Source organism: Hoplias malabaricus, chromosome 4 (genome assembly GCF_029633855.1).
Source record: "Hoplias malabaricus isolate fHopMal1 chromosome 4, fHopMal1.hap1, whole genome shotgun sequence".
Taxonomy (NCBI): domain Eukaryota; kingdom Metazoa; phylum Chordata; class Actinopteri; order Characiformes; family Erythrinidae; genus Hoplias; species Hoplias malabaricus.
The window spans coordinates 29,956,684-29,978,469 of record NC_089803.1 but is presented as its reverse complement, the minus strand read 5'-3'; the positions used below and the strand labels follow the sequence as shown (position 1 = coordinate 29,978,469).

At 37.5% G+C, this 21,786-nt stretch overlaps 3 protein-coding genes across 5 annotated transcripts; 1 reads left to right on the top strand and 2 right to left on the bottom strand.

Moving 5' to 3' along the window:
* The first annotated feature begins 511 nt into the window (after positions 1-511).
* Positions 512-11,331, top strand: man2c1 (mannosidase, alpha, class 2C, member 1). Its single transcript, XM_066668080.1, has 26 exons — positions 512-677; positions 954-1,079; positions 1,155-1,278; positions 3,094-3,164; positions 3,609-3,786; positions 3,869-4,058; positions 4,250-4,356; positions 4,832-4,942; positions 5,141-5,233; positions 5,418-5,534; positions 5,656-5,751; positions 5,836-5,981; positions 6,535-6,658; positions 6,760-6,881; positions 6,960-7,045; positions 7,676-7,837; positions 7,982-8,064; positions 8,155-8,249; positions 8,374-8,478; positions 8,606-8,762; positions 8,865-9,008; positions 9,615-9,724; positions 9,822-9,901; positions 10,143-10,285; positions 10,386-10,489; positions 10,933-11,331. The coding sequence occupies exons 1-26, from the start codon at positions 577-579 to the stop codon at positions 11,045-11,047; spliced, it is 3,090 nt and encodes a 1,029-aa protein (XP_066524177.1). The 5' UTR covers positions 512-576; the 3' UTR covers positions 11,048-11,331.
* A 150-nt stretch (positions 11,332-11,481) lies between these two features.
* neil1 (nei-like DNA glycosylase 1) lies at positions 11,482-15,949 on the bottom strand. 3 transcript variants are annotated; one of them, XM_066668082.1, is made up of 10 exons: positions 15,845-15,949; positions 14,519-14,974; positions 13,852-13,971; positions 13,533-13,635; positions 13,361-13,454; positions 12,215-12,336; positions 12,102-12,129; positions 11,957-12,024; positions 11,703-11,877; positions 11,482-11,617 (listed from the first exon to the last, which is right to left on the bottom strand). In XM_066668082.1, exons 2-10 carry the CDS (start codon positions 14,968-14,970, stop codon positions 11,505-11,507), a joined length of 1,275 nt encoding a protein of 424 aa, XP_066524179.1. In that variant the 5' UTR covers positions 14,971-14,974; positions 15,845-15,949; the 3' UTR covers positions 11,482-11,504. The 3 variants fall into 3 exon arrangements, with proteins under 3 accessions (XP_066524179.1, XP_066524178.1, XP_066524180.1); XM_066668081.1 differs by having other exon boundaries at positions 15,744-15,847; XM_066668083.1 differs by lacking the exon at positions 15,845-15,949 and adding an exon at positions 15,443-15,548.
* A 254-nt stretch (positions 15,950-16,203) lies between these two features.
* On the bottom strand, positions 16,204-20,878 carry commd4 (COMM domain containing 4). The gene is made up of 8 exons (XM_066669025.1): positions 20,644-20,878; positions 20,362-20,433; positions 20,147-20,212; positions 20,014-20,053; positions 17,999-18,118; positions 17,669-17,749; positions 16,864-17,040; positions 16,204-16,684 (listed from the first exon to the last, which is right to left on the bottom strand). Exons 1-8 carry the CDS (start codon positions 20,761-20,763, stop codon positions 16,644-16,646), a joined length of 717 nt encoding a protein of 238 aa, XP_066525122.1. The 5' UTR covers positions 20,764-20,878; the 3' UTR covers positions 16,204-16,643.
* Positions 20,879-21,786: the final 908 nt, after the last annotated feature.

The following is a 21,786-nucleotide window of genomic DNA, read 5'->3' as shown; positions in this document are numbered from 1 at the left end:
CTGGCTGGGTTTCTCTCGGTCCACTCCACACAAAGAGTGCTATCATTCTGATTTTGTTTTTTTCTGAAACAAATATGAAATGTATATATGAATGAAATGTAATTTCATTAAAGTTTAACAATATTTAAAATGCAAAATGACTGGAGTGTTAAAATCTTTCTTAAAAATATGAATTGTCTTGGGGCACACGTTTGAATGTACTGAGTTGTTTTTGGGGTAATCCATAGATTTGTGTTTTTTTCCCCATTGTAATTAAGATATATGGTGTCCAATCGTTCTCTTCTGCCACAAAAACACAACTACAGAACACAGTTGTAGAAATCATTATCAGCTAAATTACATGATACAGATGTGCGTTACAGCTGTGTGTGAACACTTCATCCCCGAAGTGAACAAACCCTCTCAGGAGTCAGGCCTCTGACAGCAGAGAAACTCGTGGTCACGGCGCCCTCTGGGGGAGACCAATGTACAATGAATACCCTTTTGCTTCCGGGTGCAAAGTGTAGTTTGTATCAGTATGTTCTGTGGCACTGGTCTGATCTCTCTCCGTTCATATTAACCGGTTTGTTTTTAATCATGTATCACCTCCCGGTGCTGAAGAACAGACGCACTCTTCTGGAACGCGCGGAGAAGTTCATCTCTAACGTGTATTTCACCGACTGCAACCTTAGAGGGAGGTCTCTGATTCTCTGTAATACTATACATGTTTGTTTTGCTCAACAGCAGTGTCTAGTTTGTCAGATGCAAACACTATTAGACAGAAGCAGATGTTGTAAAAACGCTCTTAGAACACGTCAGCGTTTACAATCTTAAACTTTTGCCCACAATGAGTGCTTGAAATGAGGGTTTATTCTTATTTCCAGACTAGTGTCTGTAAGGGACTTTGCCCCTGCCCTGCTGACTTCTGTGGTTTATGGCTATGAACTTAGTAGACGTTCATTCATTCATTTCAGACTCTATGGAGACTCCTGTCCTCTTGAGTCCATTGCAGTTTTTCAGACTTCAAAGCGTATCCCCTTTTCAGAGGCAGTGCAGCAACATTTCCAGCCATACAAAGTTGGAGATGCCTTTGGTCCCACGTAAGTTCATATTGAATCTGTTTTTCTGTGGAGTCTGAATCTGAAAACAGTTATAAATAATACAGCTTATTATAGATGGTGGACTTGCTGGTTCAAAATTGTCCTGAAGATGCCAGAGGCCTGGAAAGGCAAGGAAGTTCACATGAGATGGGAGAGTGATGGAGAAGGTATGGTGTGGCGGGACCAACAACCAGTTCAGGTAAATACCTATCAAATTAAATGGTTAAGTATTAAATAATGCCGCATATATCATATCCACAGACAATGATGGGTAATTTTGACCCAATGCAAATATCAGTTATTTTTAATGTACATATCTGCTAGTGTCAATTATATAAACAATGTAGGACTTAAGATTGCATCCATCATCAGTGCTTCAGAGAGATATAATGTAACTTTTTATAGAGTTATAAATGGAGAAAAATGAATAAAAACAGACATTCAAGTATTAGCCAGAGGTCACAACTTATTTTACATTCCAAGTAACAGTAATGGGTGGGCGATTATGGCCCTAAAATTATATCACTATATATTTTAGGGTATTTTGGGCGATAATGATATTCCTAGTGACAAAACACTGAAAAACACTTGTATTATTTCAGGAACACGCTTGCAACATAATAATTATTATATTAATATCATTAATTCATTCATTCATTCATTCATTATCTGTAAGTGCTTATCCAGTTCAGGGTCGCGGTGGGTCCAGAGCCTACCTGGAATCATTGGGCGCAAGGCGGGAATACACCATGGAGGGGGCATCAGTCCTTCACAGGGCAATATTAATATCAAATATATTAAATTAACAATATATGTAATTTGGTATGTATTCATTTTATTAAATTAAATTTTATTTTAGTACAAATGTAACATTTTCAAATATTCAGAAATAGTGCAGAAAATTAAGTGAGTGCCTACAAAAATGTAAACAATTATACAAAAATCACTTAAAAGCTTTACAATAAATAACAAAACAAATACTTGCTGTGCTGAGTCAGTGTAGTCTGTCTATTTGGGTTAGAGCCCACTGGCTGTTGAACTCTCCTCATGGCATTTTGACTTTCCTCATCCTCAACTAGGTGCTTGTGCTTGATGTGGTGAACAGAAGTTGTGTTTCTCCCTTCTGTTGTTACAGGCTTCTTTCATATCTTACAATTACCAAGGTTTATAGTACATCTGATATTTTGTAACCAAACAATTATTGCGAATAATACGATATGGCAGAGCCCCAACAGTAAATTCATAATCAACCAATCTGTTTATACACTTCACTGTATCACTACACATACATTTTGTCTGAACTGTCATATCTTTCAAAAACAAAATGCCACTGTTACATTTTCAAGATTAAAGAACCAATAGAATGGGTCCACAATAATTGTAAATCATTATATACAAATCCCATTTCCAGAAAAATAGGGGTTGTTTTTAAATGCAATAATTACCTGTGATTTGTCTCAAATATTTATTTAATTGACAGAAGTACAAAGAAATTAATTTCTTGTTTTTACACTGAATACTTTGATAGTATTTTGTAAACAAGTTAACAACTTTAAAAGGTAGGTAAAGATGGGTTGTGGCTCACCACTTTGTGTCAGTCTTGGCAGAATTGTCAGACAGTTCATAAAGAACATTTCTCAGAATGTCAAACTTAAATTGTAAAAAGATTCAGTAAATCTGGAGGAATATCAGTTTATGTAGGGCAAGGCTGAATAATATTTTTGAATGACTTCAAGCCCCCCCATAGCACTGCATGAGAAATTGTCATGCTACTGTAATAGATATAGCCACATTGGTTAGGGAGTACTTTGGAAAAGTGCTGCATCAAGAACCTGGAACACATACATTCAGCCAAGTGGCTCTGGATAAGTCATCACAGATTATTTTACTGCATTTTACAAAATATCCCAACTTTTCCAGAAATGGTTTGTACATGTACATTATATTTCAGATATTTGACATATTTCCTTTTATAAATATTTTTTTTTTACAATTATTTTACTTTTCTTATCAGGGTTTGACTAAAGAGGGTGAAAAGAACAGTTACGTCCTGAGTGAGTGCCTGAAAGAGAGTGAAGCACACAGGTCAGTTTGATTATTATAAATCTTTATTTTCCTACAGCTTAACAATTAGGGTCCAGTTTTCCAAGTCCTTCTTAGTATTAAGATCATCTTAACAGGTAGAGAGAGTGTTTAATGTAATGTGGGATCTGTAATTTAGGGATTTACTTAATATTGTAAAGCATTTGGTAGGCCCAGTCTTTTCTTAAAGCACAGACCAACACTGTAGAGATAACGAAGGTTTCCAAAAATATAGCTGGTGTGAATTCTTAGAAGCTTAGAAGTTTTTCTCTCTTCACATGCTTATAGTCCAGTATTAGGAATGTGCTTATATGGTCATTCACTTATAACCAGATAAAATACACATTTCCAACTCTTTTGTGGTGATAAACACGAATAAAGCTAGCAGAATATATTAATATGGTAAATCTTTAATTTGTTTGCTTTGAATTCATCAATATGTTTCAGTATCACACTGTATGTGGAGCTGGCATGTAATGGACTGTTTGGGGCTGGACAGGGGTCAATGATAGCAGCTCCTGACCCAAACAGAAAGTACACTGTTCAGAAGGCTGATGTTGTTGTTTTTAATCGTGACGTGCAGGAGCTTCTTACTGACTTTGAGCTGCTTGTAGACATTGTTAAGGTGGAGTACTTTTTACTGCATCAATATACTTAGCATTTACATAGTAATTATTTTGTGTTTAACTCATATTCTTGTAATGTAGACCCTTGGTGAAGAAGAGCAGCGTGGTTATCAGGCTTTATACACTGTGAATGAAATGGTGAATCTGTGTGACCCAGCCAACCCCAGTTCTTTTTCTTCAGCCCGGAATCTGGCCCAGAAGTTCTTCAGCCAAAAGAATGGGCAAAGCCAGCATGTTGTACATGCCATGGGCCACTGCCACATTGATTCAGGTCCTACTGCAGTATAGAAAATATTTAAGCTTAATTAAATGGTACAATAAAAAAATAATAATAACTAAAATCATATTTATTAATCTATTACGCTATCCGTGTATGTGACAAATTATCACATTCGTATGATGCTTTGGAAGTTACCTTAAATGTGATATTTACACAAGGCATCGGTGTTGATTTATTTACAGCCTGGCTTTGGCCATATGAGGAGACCATCAGGAAATGTGCCCGCAGCTGGATCTCAGCAATTCGCTTAATGGAGAAAAACCCAGAGTTCATCTTTACCTGCTCCCAGGTAAATAATTCTCTCCTCTCCTTTCCAAATATTCTGTTTGAATTTATATGAATTACTGCAAAACCTATTTTAAAAATATGTTGTCATGGTTGGAACAGTCGCCCCATAATGGATTGGCGCCCCCTCTAGGGTGTGTTCCCGCCTTGTGCTCAGTAATTCCGGGTAGGTTCCAGACCCTCTGCAACTGTCAATTTGATAAGCGGTTACAGACAATGAATGAATAAATTTATGGTTGGAGCAAAATACACTTCATTTTTAAAACAAGTTAATGTAAAAAGAATTGTCTCCAAACACATTTGATGTTTGTTGGTCCATTTATTATGAAAGCTTAATACAATATAACCACAGCTGTAACCAAATCATATGAATAAATAAAGATACAAGGTTTTGTAATAACAGGCAAGTGTATAAACTTTTATGTTTACTTTGTATTTGTTTTATATATATATATATATGTGTGTGTGTGTGTGTATAGGCACAGCAATTTCAGTGGGTGAAGAGTTGGTATCCAGGCCTGTTCTCTCAGATTCAGCACTTTGTGAAGAAAGGCCAGTTTGTTCCAGTTGGAGGCACATGGGTGGAAATGGTGATCAATATCATTCTTTTTAGTAAATTATGAGAACTGTAATAAAAGGCACATATTGATGTGCTTTATTGCTTCTACAAAAAGATTTCCATATGTTTTAATCTGTTATATTGTAAAAAAAAAATGTATTACAGTGACATGCAATTTTTTCAGATCTGTTGGATTAAGGGATTAAGATGTAATGTCTTTTTCTATCAGGATGGAAACTTGCCTTCTGGAGAGTCTATGATCAGACAGTTTCTAGAGGGCCAGAACTTTTTTAAGGAAGAGTTTGGACAATATTGTACAGAGGTAACGGACTTTAAGTAACAAAACTTGAAGACCTTTTTAATGAAAGAACACAAAGTAGTTACCACATCTTTTACACCAATATTATTTTGTGCGTATATATTGCAAATACTATTTAAAACCTATTTTCTTTTTTTAATTGTTGATTGAGTGATGATTGTCCTTCTGTTTTTCTGATCTATCAAAGTTCTGGTTACCAGACACATTTGGCTACTCTGCTCAGCTTCCTCAAATAATGCGAGGTTGTGGAATCTCCCGGTTTCTCACTCAGAAGTTAAGCTGGAACCTTGTTAACACTTTTCCTGTAAGGAGTTACTGACATCTTATAGCGAAACTATAAAAATTGACAAACAATAATAGCAAAACCCTTTTAGTTTGCCTTTTGTTCAAAATTTTAGAAGATAACAAATCTCCCCTTTCAATAGCACAACACTTTCTTTTGGGAGGGCATTGATGGCTCACAGGTGCTTACTCACTTCCCTCCTGGAAATTCTTATGGGATGACTTGCAAAGTGGAGGATGTAAGTGATCATTGTCCATAAATTAGTATTGTATCCTTCTTATGGTCAATTGTTCTTATAGCATTCACTAATTTTTTCCCACAGCTAATCAACACAGTCAAGAACAACAAGGACAAGGGACGTGCCAATCACAGTGCAGTGCTGTTTGGATTTGGAGATGGTGGTGGTGGTCCTACTCAGCTTATGCTGGACCGCCTGCAGAGAGTACGGGATTCAGATGGTCTCCCAAGGTCATTTCATCTGGGTTCTCTCTCCAGTAATCTAGAATTGAAATCAGGAAGTTTATTTTGTACAGCACACTACATACGCCAGTTATCTTTTATCCTTTGTCTGTTTTTAGTAATTTTGTGTTTAGATGAACTACAGTGGTATTCATCCCCATTGTGTACTTATTTACTGTGGTGTATAAATTGTATTGTTTGTGGTGTGTTGTAGGCATTGCAAATATAGAATGAGGTTGAATTTAGAAACATGTTTAATTTAACCTAGTCGTCATTCATATTTAATTAATCATATTTCACATATATTATTGCACTGTCTAATTAAATAAGTGTATAGTTTTTTATATATCAATGCAAAAAAAAAATATATATATATATATTTTTTTTATTTTTATTTTTTTTTTTATTTAAATTAAATGGATAATAAATATATTTTTTATTATTTTTCCAAAACATTTATTTTTGATATATGATGAAAGAACACCACCTTTTGAGTTTTATTCTGGCTCAAGCTTCTTTGGACTTGCTGATATTAATTTTGTGCATATTTCTGATTTCTCAGGGTCTTCATGTCCAGCCCAGATCGTCTGTTTTCTGAACTTCAGCATGAGTCCTCTCTGCTGTGTACCTGGTCTGGTGAGCTGTTCCTAGAGCTGCACAATGGGACTTACACCACACAAGCAAAGGTTTATGGGCCTTCCACTAGAAAACCTTGACTTAACAATTTCTGTTTCCTAGACAGAACTTGTGTGACTTACAGTGACCAGTTGTGTGATTTATGTCTCAGATCAAGCTTGAAAATCGTCTGTGCGAAGTTCTGCTGCATGACATTGAAGTGGCCAGCTGCCTGGCCTTGTGCCAAGCTGCAGGTTTCTCTTACCCAGCTAAAGAGCTCCAAGAATTATGGAGGTGAGACCTAGACAGAACAATTGTCGTTGACCTTGTCTGAACTACGGAAACTCTTAAGCTTTATTGCATTCTTTGTAGACTTCTTCTACTCAACCAGTTCCATGATGTAATTCCTGGCACGTGCATTGAGATGGTGGTAGAGGATGCACTGGAATATTATAAAGGTAACATTTGAAACATAACTTTGTTTTCTTGAGTGATATTATCTTATTCCTTAAACTGCATAATCCTTTGACGGTGGCCATGCTGTGTGCATTTCTTTCCAAAGAAAATTATGGATTTGTGTATTCCATTATTTGATACTTCAAGTTCTTTGAGACAAGCCTATAGTCTTAAATAATATAGGATCATTTTAGCTTATTTTCACCTGTTTTATTTTTCACTTTCTATTATTTTCATATAAAAAAAGTTTAATCTAAATCTCATGCAAAAATCTTTGAATACATTTAACTATTCCTATTACTCAGAAAATTATTGTTTTGTGTTATAAGTTTTTGTGATATGTTTAAATTAGTTGTAAGTCTAAAATGGTACCTCTGGTACAAGTTGCAAGTCTTTATTGTTCTATTTACAATAAACCAATTATGCTTTTAATACTGACATATATGATCAGAAAACTGACACATTGATTAGTTTCTTATAATTTTTTTATTGATCACAGAAATCTGTGTATCAGTATTAATCAGTCAACACATTTGTTTTTATAAAATATATCATTATAACAGGAAAAAGCACTGGTAAAACTGGTGGTTAATTAAAATATCGAAAATCTTTTAAAATTTGTTTGTGTTTAGAAATACAGAAGACTGGGTCAGGACTCCTGCTTTCTGCATGTAATGCTCTAAGGTCCAGTTCTTTTCTGGGTGTGGGCTCCAATACAGCGGTTTTCAACACACTTGCCTGGGAGAGAACTGAAGTCATTGCACTGACAGGAAATGGTGCTAAAAAAAAACTAGGTATCTGGAGCTTAGACACAACAAGCATTCTTTGTTCACATAATATTATGAATTCTCTATTCACTAAAAATAACAGGAAATGGTTTATGATTGGTGAGCAGTGGTGGTTAATGAGGCTTATCAGCTCTGCACTTGTTTCTACAGCCTTGGTGAAAGCTCCCTGTATGGGTGTTGCTCCAGTTACAGAGTCTGCTGAGCCTGTGTCTAAAGTCACTGTAACAGTACAGGTATTGTGTCTTGGAATACATTTATCATTATCACAACTTGTGTTTTGACTTGCACACCAGAGAGTTGAGGTATTGCATTTTTAATGACAGGCTGATGGTTCAGTTGAAATGGAAAATGGCCTTCTGCGGGCTGTTTTGGACAAAATGGGTCGTCTGGTGTCTCTGCTCCTAGTGCAGACAAACAGGTGATATCACACCAGATAACTAAAAATGAATCTGTATGATGGGACACACTGCAAACACTGTATTCAGAATTCATGATTCTGTATTCCATAAATATGAGTCTGTTTTTCCATGTTTTATTTATAGAGAAGCTATTTCTGATGGCTGTTTTGGAAACGAATTTGTGCTCTTTGATGATGTTCCTTTGTACTGGGACGCATGGGATGTGATGGACTATCACCTTCAAACCAGGTGATATAAGTTACCTACAAGTGCATATTACACCACCATATTTTACCAGCACTGGAATGAACTCTTCAGTTGTTCTTAAGATGGACTATTTTTAGACCATATTGTGTAGGTAACACTTTGTTTCCAGGAAGCCTGTAGCGAATGTGACACAGTTTGTTGAAGTGATCAGCTCCGGTGGACTGCGCGGGAGTGTTGCTTTTTCCCTGAGAATAAGTGAAAAAAGCAGCATCATGCAGGAGGTGATTCTGGATGCCAACTGCCCCTACATTAAGTTCAAAACAGAAGTGAGTACAGCATAACCCAATGTAATGTAAGATAGAACTCTATAATTGAGTGCATAACTGACTTCTTCAGACTCACGATTAAAAGAGAGCTTTGTTTTTCAGGTGGACTGGGCTGAAGCCCACAAATTCTTGAAGGTTGAGTTTCCTGTACAAGTGCGAAATCCCAATGCAACTTATGAGATCCAGTTTGGTCACCTGCAGAGGCCGACGCACAGAAACACCTCCTGGGACTGGGCTCGCTTTGAGGTGTATATTTGAGACACGCACTGCTCAGCAGTTTTAATATGATGTAGTCATAGCTCAGTGTTTGGGTAAACTATATTTTACATCGTTTAAATTGCTATGACAGTATGCATTGAGGTTCAGAACTATTGGTGGTTGTGCCATATGCAAAGAGCATGTACTGGTTGGGCGGCGCGGTGGCGCAGCAGGTAGTGTCACAGTCACACAGCTCCAGGGGCCTTTCCCACTCCAGGTGACTGTAAGGAGTTGGTGTGTTCACCCCGTGTCTGCGTGGGTTTCCGCCAGGGGCTCCGGTTTACTCCCACAGTCCAAAAACACACGTTGGTAGGTGGATTGGCGACTCCAAAGTGTCCGTAGGTGTGAATGTGTGTGTGTCTGTGTTGCCCTGTGTGTATTCCTGCCTTGCGCCCAATGCTCTGGCTCTGGACCCACCGCGGACCCACCCCCCCCCCCCCCCCCCCAAAAAAAGAAACATCTAAAAATATTTGTATTTCCATATAAATATCATTGTCCCACTTACCAAACATACTTATATTGTGGAATATTTTATATGTACGTATCTTTCCAAATATATAACCATACAAATGTGTGATTTATTCAAATCTACAGGTCTGGGGCCATAAATGGGCTGATCTCTCAGAGCACGGCTTTGGCGTGGCACTTTTGAATGACTGCAAATACGGCTACTCAATTCATCAGAATGTCATGACTTTATCTTTGTATGTTTATAAACTTACTCAAGACTATCAGAATCTGTTGGATATTAAGATTCTATATGTCACAGCAAACCTGTTTACACTCTTTAATTCTCCTCAGATTGCGATCTCCAAAAGCACCCGATGCCAATGCAGATATGGGACACCATCAGTTCACATATGCAGTGATGCCACATACAGGTGAGCTTACTTGAATTCAACTCCCCGAAGATTTGTTAAAATGTAAAAACTGCACAGATTTTCATTCTTTGTTCTATCATCTGAAGAGTTTGACCCCTTTTAACACCTCAGCCTACCAAGGGTGGAAGTTTCAGAGATCTTGGGTTGCTCAAAAAGAAATATTTGCTGGCCTTGTGCCTTGTAGGAAGCCTTTCCTCTTGTTTCATGTGACTTGGAGAGAAATTATTTTTCTCTCCAACAGGATCTTACCAGGAAGCATCAGTCATCCAGCAGGCCTACAATCTCAATTTCCCACTTCATCTGATTCCCGATGTCAGAATTATTCATCCCTGGAGTGCATTCAATTTGAGTTCATCTGCTGTCATACTGAAAACTGTAAAACATGTACGTAGACTGGAAATGACCTGACAGACCTCTGTGAAATCAGTTTCCTATTTACTCTGTCAGCTTTGTTTCCACCTGTCTCTCTCTCTCTGTCTCTCAGGCTGAAGGAAGGAAGAACGCCCTTGTTGTTCATCTATATGAATCCCACGGAAGCAGTGTGAATGTAGTGCTATCTACACCTCTCCCAGTGCAAGAGGCTTGGCAGTAAGTTTTGTTTAAATAAATTCCAATTAAAATTTGTTTTTAGTGCTTTTTACATCTGATGTTACAAAGAAACTGCATTCATCTAGCATGAATATAGCCTGATTTGAGAATATTTATCTTTGATTTGGGGATGTATTGTAGGGATTATCACTGATGTCATTTCCAATACAAATATTTCTCTAGTTTTCATAATACATCCATAAATTCCCTTGGGCTGGACTATATAAGCCTGGCCCTAAAACATAATTCACTAATTCACTTGTGGACAGGAGCATCTGACAAACTTTCATTCATTCATTCATTGTCTGTAACCGCTTATCCAGTTCAGGGTCGCAGTAGGTCCGTAGCCTACCCAGAATGCATCTAACCAACTTCATAAATGTAAATACCTTACACTAATCAAGTTTAAATAACTTTAAAGACCTTTACTTTTTAACCCACAGCTGTGACCTGTTGGAGAGGCCTGACCACTCTCATCCTGTAGCACTCAATGGTGGTGACATCACCCTCAGTTTTAAACCATTTCAGATCATCTCACTACTTTTAAAGCTACACTAAAGCCAGACCAACAGCACAGATCATCTGTGGCGAAATTTTAAAAGAATATTTTAAATTGTCCAGTTAATGGGTTTTTTTTTACTATGTAAAGTTTAATTATACAAGGTAAATATTACTTTGTTGAAAAATAATGTGATGTGAAATAGCTGTTTTAAATTAGTTTTAAAAATAAATGTTTAATTTCAACTGTTTTAATTGCTCCCTAGTTGCAGTATAGCTTCATTAATCAGTTTAGAAGGAGTAGCTGTGAATTGTGAAGGACAAATGCTTTAGAATCTCCTTTTGTTTATTCTTTTACAAAACTGAATGATAAAAGTATTCAAAAACAAGAGTTAAAGTGGCCCCGTACAGTATTTCTTAGCCTTTATCTCTCCTGATGCAGACATGCATGAGAAGATTTTTTAAGGAAAGCCTCCTAGGTGGATATATCAAACCATTGACTACATTTAAAAATTGGTCAAAAGGCTGCTGTGCTGCTCAACCTCTGAGATCTTCTGATTCTTTTAGCTGTAATGTTGCCCTCCGGTTCCATTTGTCTTCTTGTGTTCTTAGCCCTGCTAGTGTGGGGCCCTGTCAAGAAATCAAGGCTTGTTTTTATTCATTATCGTCATTGTAAGCAGAGTCTGAAAATAAATGGAAATAAAACTTAAATCACCTGCTGAGATGTGCTTTTTGCTTGTTTTAGGTTTTTTGTTTTCATGTGTCTGAGTATCAAGTCTGGTTTTTTGTCTCCTGGTGCCTCTCTGTCCTTTTTGATTCTTTACAGTTCCTGAAGCCTCCTGTACATGCGTTCCCTTAGAAACACTCCCAGTGTGCTCCTTTTTTGCAGCCTGATAAGATATTGTACAGTATGTCGGTGCAGCAACTTAAAGTAATTTCAATTGACTTTATTAACTACCTAAATCTCACCTTCTTGGTATCTGTATAGTCATTCTCGACTTTCTGTATTTTCCTCTTTGTCCTTGAAGCATTGGAACCTACATACCAACAACTTTATTAGCAAAGAGTAATATTTCTCTGTCTGTCATCAAGTGACAACAACATAATAAATTACCTTTAGGTGCCATTGGACCAGGACTCCCCTAAGGGGCACATAAAATGAATCACACATAAGGAGTAAAAGCAAATCCTTTTCATAGACATATGTAACAAGTTTGTAAACCTCACCTGAAACCAAATATTTCGTCCGTTGTGATCATTTATTGAATTCATCCCATTCACACCATAACACTGAAACCATGCTTCAAGTTCAGTATAATTCCCCTTCTCTGGCTCATATCCTTTTTCACCTACCATATTATAAAGGAGAAATTAAATTAAAGTAATTTTAAACTTATTGCTCAAATATACAGTTTTCAGTTCAGTACATCCTGAATGGGAGTCATGACATAAGTGCAAATATAATTCACAAATCTGATCCTAGTTCCAGATGAAGAAAACAGTCAGGGTCTAGGATTAAATGTTTGTTCCAGGAAAGATCAGTCTCAAATCTCCTGAGTAAGCTTGTCAATTATTTCATAATTGTCTGATAGCAATTAATTGAGCAGACTGCATTTATTTTAACAAATTGTATGATAACTGGTGTGTTGTCCTCTGCTGGGACAAATATATTATTGAAACAAGTATTACAAGGAGAACAATAGTTCACATTAGAGGTGAGAAATGTTTGTTTATTTGAACCTGAGTCATGTCTGAAACAACTAAATATCAACAGCTAGGAAGCCTGATAGCTATATATATAACTCATAATGGAATATCATGAACAATAATACATTTATATCTATGAAAACACAGGTGAGCAATAGCTCGGTTGAGCAGCAGCATTTAGCCAAACATGTAAATGTACTACTTTCAATGTAGTTAACAGAGCATGTGGTTAACATCTAACTACAGTGTATCTACCTAGGGTTATATTTCCAGAAAGTCAATGCAACTAAAATCTAATCTGCTGAATGGTTTATTTATGATCAGCAGTGGGTTAACATATCTCTGAGTTTTTCCCCCTACTCATAACCTAAGTTAGTCTGTGAATGTGCCCTGCACTACTCATGCTCTGCAATTTACATACTTTTTATTCCAAATGTGATTCATTGGTTTTTTAAGCAGTTTTTTTTGTCCAATACAAACTATTCAATATATTGTTTGCAATATGCACAATGAGAAGGTTGAGACTAATGAGCAAACATTTGAATGGATTTCTGACCCATAATTGATGGGGTATAAAAAGCTAACATATCTACTTCCATAAATACTGTATCTGCTTAAAAATCATACAGACTGTTCAAAAATAGATATGTATATGTATATATTTACCAAGGGAAATCACCTCCAGTGGCACAATGTGGCAAAGGGAAAGAATGTCTAGACCCTTGGTTTCCACCTTCCTCTTTCCATCAGAATCAAAGTCCTGGACAGAAAGAACTGTCTGTTAAAAAGAAGGGCTGCAATTTAGCATGACTAACTCCTCTATCACAGAGACTTGTACATTTGTATTTGCGGTGGCCACTTTAACTTCCTTTGTGTCTTCATTTTTTGCTGCAAGTCCCTCTAGAACAGTCCTTGCTTTCACAAAGGGGGGAATTTTCATTCTGAAACAGGAACAGGCACAAAATGAGAGTATTGTTCTCAAATCTGTTTTGCATGTGATTAAGGTCTAGATAGTGATGAAAAGGTCAGTCTAATTATGTGTGTATCTCAGTCATGAAATGGTACAGTTGTTTGCCAGCAAGAGATCCATTGTGAATTGGGTGTGGGTAGGTGAGTGAAAATATACAGGGAATTTGAGCAGTGAGGTCAATATTAACCTGTACAGAATCTCTGCTCGCAAGTAGTTACCAATCCCATTGAAGTACTTCTGATTTAACAGAGCCTCACAGATGGGGCGGTTGAATGCTTTGTCTGAGAGATTGGACAGAACATTCTGCCTGAAAGAAAACATAAAACATATCAAGTGCAGAATGAGTTTATACAAATACATGTACTTGTGTGTTTTTATTCACTGACTGATTAATGAATAGGAAATCAATTGCTATGATAAAAAAAATAATAATCTGTTTAATTAAATCTAGTGATTCAAAATGGTTTAAAATTAAATATACATTTTCAAATCAAGGGCAATGTCTATAAAGGTTAAATCACAAAATTATTTATATTATTGAAAAGTCAAGATTTTGTCATGGAAAATATTTTACATAAATTAGCAGCAAAAAAATTATTTGAAGTTCTAAGATTTAAAGCAAAGGAATATCCAAGTTCTAAAGTGCACAATGCATATTAATAACACATAAATCTACTGGTAATTATGGATTGTAGTGAATAAAATGTTAAATTTGCAGAGTAGATATTTTTTTTAGTAAATATTTACATTCATTTCTCTAAAAAACACCCATTCAATTGAGTAAATTATGCAGAAAAATCAGTGAAATTCCCCTTAGCTCCGAGTGGCACTGGGTAATCTTTTTCAGTCCCTACCTAAAGCTCTCGTACTCGGACATGACACATGGGCCTCTATCTTTTTGCCAGGTTGCGTTATGTTGCCAGCTGCCAAATCTGCGAGTGTCCACAAAGCTTAGCACTCTTTGGGGATCCTCTTTGGTGTAGAATCGAACATGAGCATGCTTTGGGAGCTCATCCACTGCTGTGAAGCGGAAAGAGCCAGACATTCCAAAACGGAAGACCACATCCATGGGTGTTTGGTTTTCCTCCTCTTTGACTTTGCTTTTTGTCTCACTTTTGATGGGAGTAAGTGTGAGTCGTACTTCCTTCCCTCTGGACACTGCACTGATGCTGTAGGCATCACAGGCAAAAGGCACATGGGGTCTTTTACTGACCTCTGACTTCTCCACAGCTCCACTGAAAACCACACCTGAGCACACTCTGTTCACAAACAGACTGGCGAAGTGTAGCTCTGGACCCTCTGGCATGGTGCTGTAGACAAACAATTTATTGTGAATTTTTATTGCAATCAACATTATGCTTTTCTCAGCCTATTGTGGGTATCTGTAACTCTTAAATAGCACTGAAAAACTTCATACTCTTTCAGTAAGTTTGGATAGTTTTTGTTTCATATTCTGTAACCAGTTCATCCTGTTCAGGGATGTGGTGGGTTAGGAGCCTACACTGAATCACTGAGCGTAAGGCATGCACTCACCCTGAATGGGCCAGGCCATCAGAGGGCATCACACACTTACCCAGTAACACATACCTGTGGACAGCCAATTCATGTAAATAGGGTTTTTGGATTGTAGGAGCAAAACCTAAGAAGACACAGGAAGTACACACCAAATTTCCCACAAACAGTGCTACCTAAGGCAGTGATACACCAGCTCCTACTGCCCTACAAACAAACAAAACAGCACTGTCCAGCAAATCCAATAAGATAATCTGTGGGTTTACCAGCACGACAGCCTTCAAAACAAATATTGGTGTTTCCAGGGCTGTGCTGTTTGGTTATTTTGGAGGGATGTGGGTAAAAGTCATCTCATGTGCGGTTGATAACGTGTCTGGATATAGCGCTAACGTTACAAAATACATATACAAACAACTCAACGGCCTGTCTCCTTAACAACTGCAAAGCCCGAGGTGAAACTCAGTCCAAAATCCAAAAGGGCAAAAAAAGCTGTTATACAACAGTTATCAGCGGGCTAACAGATGAGTGCAGTCAAAGCAAATTTAAGGATTAAATAACTAGACTCACATTGTATCCTTTTAACGCGGTGCACGGTTCTGTTTAATGATCTAACTGAACATACAATTTTTTCATGATTGAGCATTAGAGGTGCTCAACAAATCACTCACCCACTGCAGCAAGACGGACTCAAGTTGTGTAAGTACTCAAGGATTTCCTCTGAAACAAGGGGCTGATGGGAGATGTAGTTCTCCCCCTACCAAATACATAGAATCAAAGAAAACACTACAGACACTTCAGTACTACAGTAGCACTATATTCATGAGAAGCAGGTGTGGGCAGTAACAGAAACAGACTACAATTAGAAATATGTTTTGGCACCGTAGCATTCAAATATTTGAGAGGCAAAATTATTTTATAAAGGGTGTGTCTATGTACCCTTTGCTTTATTACCTGTGTAAACATATCACTGCCTGAAGAAAGTAAAAATACCAATCAACACACAATATTGTTAGATTATTTATTTTAAGGTATTAAACATATATACAAAATTCTACAAAATATATAGTTTTAAAAAGTACTTGATCAGTAAATTTGGAAATCTTAATGTCCACGTGATCATTTTTATGTTTCCATTCAATGTCAATGTCATTATCAGCAACAGTCAATCAACACATTTGCTCTTTATTAAATGTTACAACATTAATTTTCATACATGTATGCTTCGTGAGACAAATATTTATATTCACAATATTTAAATGTTTTACAATTCTGAATAAAAAAAAATCATTTGAAATACTTGTACAGTAAGTATCCAGTATCACTGGGGCACCAAGGAGAAAAAAGTGTGTGTATGTGTGTGTGTTGGGGGGGGCGGTTGTGTACAGAATAATATTAGTTATATACATCCAGGTAAATTTCCACAATATAAATTGACATAGTAAGACTGCAGTGAATGGACAGAATGTGTCACTGCAGTGCATTCATCATTGCTTGAGCTTGCTTGAGCTCTGAAAAACAAGATAAGAAACACAATTATAGATATGCAACCTCAATATTAGTTATGACTTAATAATACATAATAATATTAACATATAAATATATACATTTTATATGCATTACATACATTAGTAATACAACAAACAAATATAATAATGACTATAACTTGGAGTACAATATTAAAACATACCTGTTAGCAACACTCTGAATTTGTCTGCACTGACAGAGACTACAGTGGTTTCTGTAGAGCTAGATTCTGAGTGTTGAGCCTGAAGCCTCAGCTGGATTGTGGGCTCATTCACCTGCTTCATTTCACTAGAGCTCAGTGTATAGTCCACCCTCCAGTTCACTGCCTCCAGGCGACCCACTTGATATAAAAAATTGTAAAGATCACTCATTTGGGAAAACAATAGTGTTTTAGCATATACGCACTAACAAGCAAGAAGAAGCATACCATTATATGGTAGATGTCAGTGTAACTCATTCTCTGATGTGAAGTAAGGGATGAGTGGGGGATGATATACAGTGCCATGCGAACGTATTCAGCCCCCTTAAACTTTTCAACCTTTTGCCACATTTCAGATATAAAATGTGGCATATCTGAAATGTGGCAAAAGGTTGAAAAGTTCAAGGGGGGTGAATAATTTCGCAAGGCACTGTATATATATATATATATATATATATATATATATATAGGTCACAACCTTATTGTAAAATGATATTATTCATGATCTGGTTTACATTTTTTGGAAAGTGTTCCATTTATAAATCTTTTTTAAGCACTGTGTAATTCACACTGGCTTGTAAACTCAGAGCCTTTTTCGGGCTCTTATAGAATGTTCAGTATTTTCTTTGGTTGTCATAATACCATGAAATCGAGGCTCAAATGCGGGAGATCAGATTATGCTGGCTGAAGTTGATGCACTTCTGTACTTGTTTGGTAACAAGTGACTTATGCATTAATTCTGAAAATAATGATTTTGCACTAAACTTACAACGCAAACTGCTCTCCTTCAGCTTGCCTTGCAGGACTGCATGCTTGTCTTCATAAGATTTACACAGACCTGTCGTGTGCTCTAAAAAAACAGATATCATCAGTTATTGAATAATAATCAGTTTGGTGAGTTATCCATGTTTAAATAAACAAGAAATATTAATCAACAGTTCATTAATTTTATGCCCTTCTTGATTTAAATTGGATGCACTGGATCCCAAAAATGTGCATGACAAATGCTCGAAGACCAGTGTTTTAAAAACCTGAGAATTAGCCCACCATTTTATATTTGGCTGTACTGACTCTGTAACAGTATTTACAGAACCCTCACCTTTAGGCAAGCCCAACTGCTGAAGTTCACTGGACAGAGATTCACCATCAACATCATGCTTTGCAGCACTGGAGAGAATAAAGCTTAGCACTGCAACGCTGGCTTTAATGTCGCCACTGTCTGGAACAAGGACAAATATACAAATATACAACAGCATAAAATATAAATTATGCTAACACATCTCTATAAACAATGTTGCTGGCAATGGTATATCGTTTTTCCACCACATGGGCATAATCGGCTCGACTCTACACGGCTCGGCACGCTTAAAGCTGGTTGCTATTCCACTGGCAGGGCTCCCCCACGAAATGGACCCGGTGACCCCCGATTGCAAAACCCCGTCTCTAACAGGAATCGCTGGCTTTTCAAAAACCACAACAATGGCAGCGGAAATGTTACGTGCTGTTACACATCATGTATTCGTGTGTTATTTTTGTTTTTTGGACTGAACACGGCTCCGCATCCCAGCTCTCACAGATCAGTTTTACTTGTTGCCAGTTCGGCTTTCACTGGACATTTTTGTCGGCCACCGACCCAAGGAGCATATAATCCACTTCAAAACACCTCAAGGTAAAGTTATGAGCTGCTGTTGTGAGTCAGATAAAAATAAATGTGAAAGCTGCTCTAATTTAAGAGATTTTACAAGCAGCGAATTTGTGCTGGATTTGAATGAGCTCTACATTTCCTGGTGATTGACATGTCTCTGGGTTTACAAGGGTTTACAAGTCACCATTTAGTACCTACTCGACACGGTTGGAACCCCGGGGGAGCTGGGACTGAAAACTTACCCGGTTCCAGGGACCAGATACCAGATTTGGCCAGTGGAAAAGAGCTGTGCCGAGTTGAGTAGAGTCGCGTAGGTTCTATGCAGTGGAAAAGCACCATTAGAGACGGGTTTTTGCAATGTCACCGTGTTCATTTCGCAGGGGAGCCCTGCCAGTGGAAAAGCGACAAGCATTAAGCTTGCCAAGCGGTATAGAGTTGAGTCAATTAGAGCCGGACCCATGCAGTGGAAATGCGACATTTGAGTGCATTCATTTACAAGACAATTTGTGAGGCCAGGGATTGATATCAGCAATTAGTTCTGGATCATAAACTCCACTCACAAGCACATTCTAAAAGCACTAGACTGTGCACTAACCCTACAGAGAACATTGAACAATATTTTTGCATCCTACAATCATTTTCTATGAATACACAAGCTGAGTCCTCATGCAGTTGAACTTATAAATCAGAAATAGGTGCACCTTAAAAGGGATGTGTTATGAAAAATATAAAATGAGTGTATTAGTATGTTAATGTGGAGAGCTAGAGCTCCTAACCACCCTGTGAAATTCAGCAACCACCAATTTTTGTGTTCTGTCTAAGTATGAAAATATGGAATATAAAATGGTTTGATTTTGTGTTCACTTAGAGGGCAGGTACTTCAAAATGACCTTGCCTTCTTTGTCTGTGTCTCTCCAATCACAGAAGTAGACTGATTCGTATGTGAGAGTGCAAAGACTAGTTTAAACAGAGCCAAACAATGAGAGAGCACTGAGTAATACACATACTGATTAAACATGGTGAAACAAGAACAGATAACGTGAAATATTCTTAAAATCCAGTCTTTCTGCTCCTCACTCCTGGGCTCTCCAGCATTTTGCATAGACAGAGGCTCATTCGCATTTAGAGAGAAATATGCTGAAACCAGTAGTTCTGAAAAGGGACATTTAGACAGGGTAAGAAAAATGCAGTGTTGATTGATACTGATTTTATTTTGACCAAATAATGTCAGAGATGTTCTATTAAGACTCCAGAGAACCATAATAACTTGTGGAAATGGTGATATCCCTTCAAAGTAGACCTTTAAATTGGTGTTTGGGTACTTTTGGGGACACAGGCTGAGGGGGCTTTTCTGCCTAAAGGGAATAGAGTCCACTATGCTCAATCCCTGTCTGACGCACAGGTCAGAGGGAATAATCCACTTTTCAAAGGGTGTTCTTTTTCGCATAAAATGTAACACTTTAACTCACCAAACTTTGCATCAGAGGTCAGCTTAGCGACTTTGTCATACTGAAAAGAAGAAAAAGTCAATTTTGATGATATCCCAGGATAAAGTACGTCAATGCTGTCTAGCAGCACTAAAACAAACGTCCAAAGACTTACATCAATGGCTTCGTCGAGGAGGTCTTTAATAACCAGCGCACAGAGGAGTTTCATCTTGACGCTTGACTGTGTGGCAGGAAGAAAAAAGAAAAATATTATGACGTATTTAACTAAACAGACTGGCGGTGCGTCTGAAATCATGTGACTCTGATCCAGCACCAGCCGCAACATAAACACGACCGTTACAAACGATGTATGAAAACACAGTACTTAACTATTCGTGCTAAAGTGCTGATTTCAGCTAGAACCCAATCCGGACAGTCCAAATCCCCACAGAATCGGAACCGCTGAAAGGGACATTAACAAAGAGACACACTCAGTGACAGGAGTGACCATTGCTAACACTCTGACTAGTCCTGTAAGAGAAATGCTGGTTAAACTAAGTAACCATGTATTTCAAAACAAAACACGCAGCATTTCAGGGCCCTGAACAACTAGAACAAATACTCCACAAAGACAGCGAGGTACAATAAAACGATGTTAAGGTAGTAATTCACCATAGTGTCTCTTTTCCTTCTCTCAGCAGTTGAGACTCTTCTTCTTCGTCTCCCGTGAATGTGAAAGTGAATGACTCCACAACGCCACCCCTTACAGCAGGCAAACATGGCAATGTACATTTGTACATCCTACGTTTGCTATCTACGTTTGTTCCACTCATGAATGCAGTTTGATCTCAAAATTAAAATTCAGTTACATTTGCAGTTTAAGACTGCGGTTAAACTAGCCGCACGTCAGATTTTAGTGCGACTATACCAGTGACAGAGAGGTACTCAATGCGCGTGAAGACCTGAAAGTAAGCCCTTAATTTTAAAGGAAAAGTAACGTAATTTAAGCGGTTTATATATTGGTCATTTCTAGTAATTAGTCCATACAATCAACAGATATCTGTTCAGTGTTTACTATACTATGTATCTATGAAATATGAAGTGATTTTACTGTATAATTTTTCAGTAAATTATGGTGACCAGACCTCTTTTACCCGGACATGTTCTCTTTTTTACACTTAAAAAAATGTCCGGGCGGAATTTCACAAACGTCCGGGATTTTGTTTTTCTAGAGTTTACATAGAACTTCGAGAAGCGTTTCGTTCACAAACTAGTCCCGCCCTCCCCTACTCCGATTGGTTCGCTTGAGTGATAAGGGGGCGTGGTGAAGTAGCCTAAACTCTTCTGATTGGACGGTATGACTGTAGAACTACCGTTATTGGTCGATAACCTCCTCTGTAAATATTTTCTTGGTCAGTCTGCACGTCAGTAGTCCTTTTTTACGTCAGGTAAAGCTCATGTACCTACCCTCATCTCGAGCAGCTATGCCGAAACGTAAATGTAAGTTCTCGAATGAATTAAAAAAGAAATTCCCCTGTTTTGTGCAGCAAATAAAGGTATAAAGGACCTAAAAGCACACATAAGTTCAGCTAAGCATACAGCGGCAGCGAGGGGCGATAGACCCCCAACGTGTCCTCTTTTTCACCATCTCAGATCTGGTCACCCTAAGTAATAAGCATTCAAAGTCCCCATAATTGTCCATTGTTTTTAATGATGGCTCAAGTTTACTGGTTTATAAAATTGTCATTTTTAATAAGTAGTCTAGACAACCATCAGATATCAGTTTAGTGTGTACCACACTATGCATCTATGAAA

What these genes read in the sequence shown, in the direction of transcription:
- man2c1 (XM_066668080.1), top strand. Translation starts at nt 577, where the DNA reads ATGTATCACCTCCCGGTGCTGAAGAACAGACGCACTCTTCTGGAACGC. An exon ending in TGCTTGTAGACATTGTTAAG is followed by an intron (nt 3,787 to 3,868) that starts GTGGAGTACTTT and finishes CTTGTAATGTAG; the next exon opens with ACCCTTGGTGAAGAAGAGCA. An exon ending in TCATCTTTACCTGCTCCCAG is followed by an intron (nt 4,357 to 4,831) that starts GTAAATAATTCT and finishes GTGTGTGTATAG; the next exon opens with GCACAGCAATTTCAGTGGGT.
- neil1 (XM_066668082.1), bottom strand. Translation starts at nt 14,970, where the DNA reads ATGCCAGAGGGTCCAGAGCTACACTTCGCCAGTCTGTTTGTGAACAGA. An exon ending in TCCGAGTACGAGAGCTTTAG is followed by an intron (nt 13,972 to 14,518) that starts GTAGGGACTGAA and finishes GTTTTCTTTCAG; the next exon opens with GCAGAATGTTCTGTCCAATC. An exon ending in ACTATACAGATACCAAGAAG is followed by an intron (nt 11,878 to 11,956) that starts GTGAGATTTAGG and finishes ATATCTTATCAG; the next exon opens with GCTGCAAAAAAGGAGCACAC.
- commd4 (XM_066669025.1), bottom strand. Translation starts at nt 20,763, where the DNA reads ATGTACATTGCCATGTTTGCCTGCTGTAAGGGGTGGCGTTGTGGAGTC. An exon ending in GCAGTTGGGCTTGCCTAAAG is followed by an intron (nt 17,750 to 17,998) that starts GTGAGGGTTCTG and finishes CTGTTTTTTTAG; the next exon opens with AGCACACGACAGGTCTGTGT. An exon ending in ATTCAGAGTGTTGCTAACAG is followed by an intron (nt 16,685 to 16,863) that starts GTATGTTTTAAT and finishes CTTGTTTTTCAG; the next exon opens with AGCTCAAGCAAGCTCAAGCA.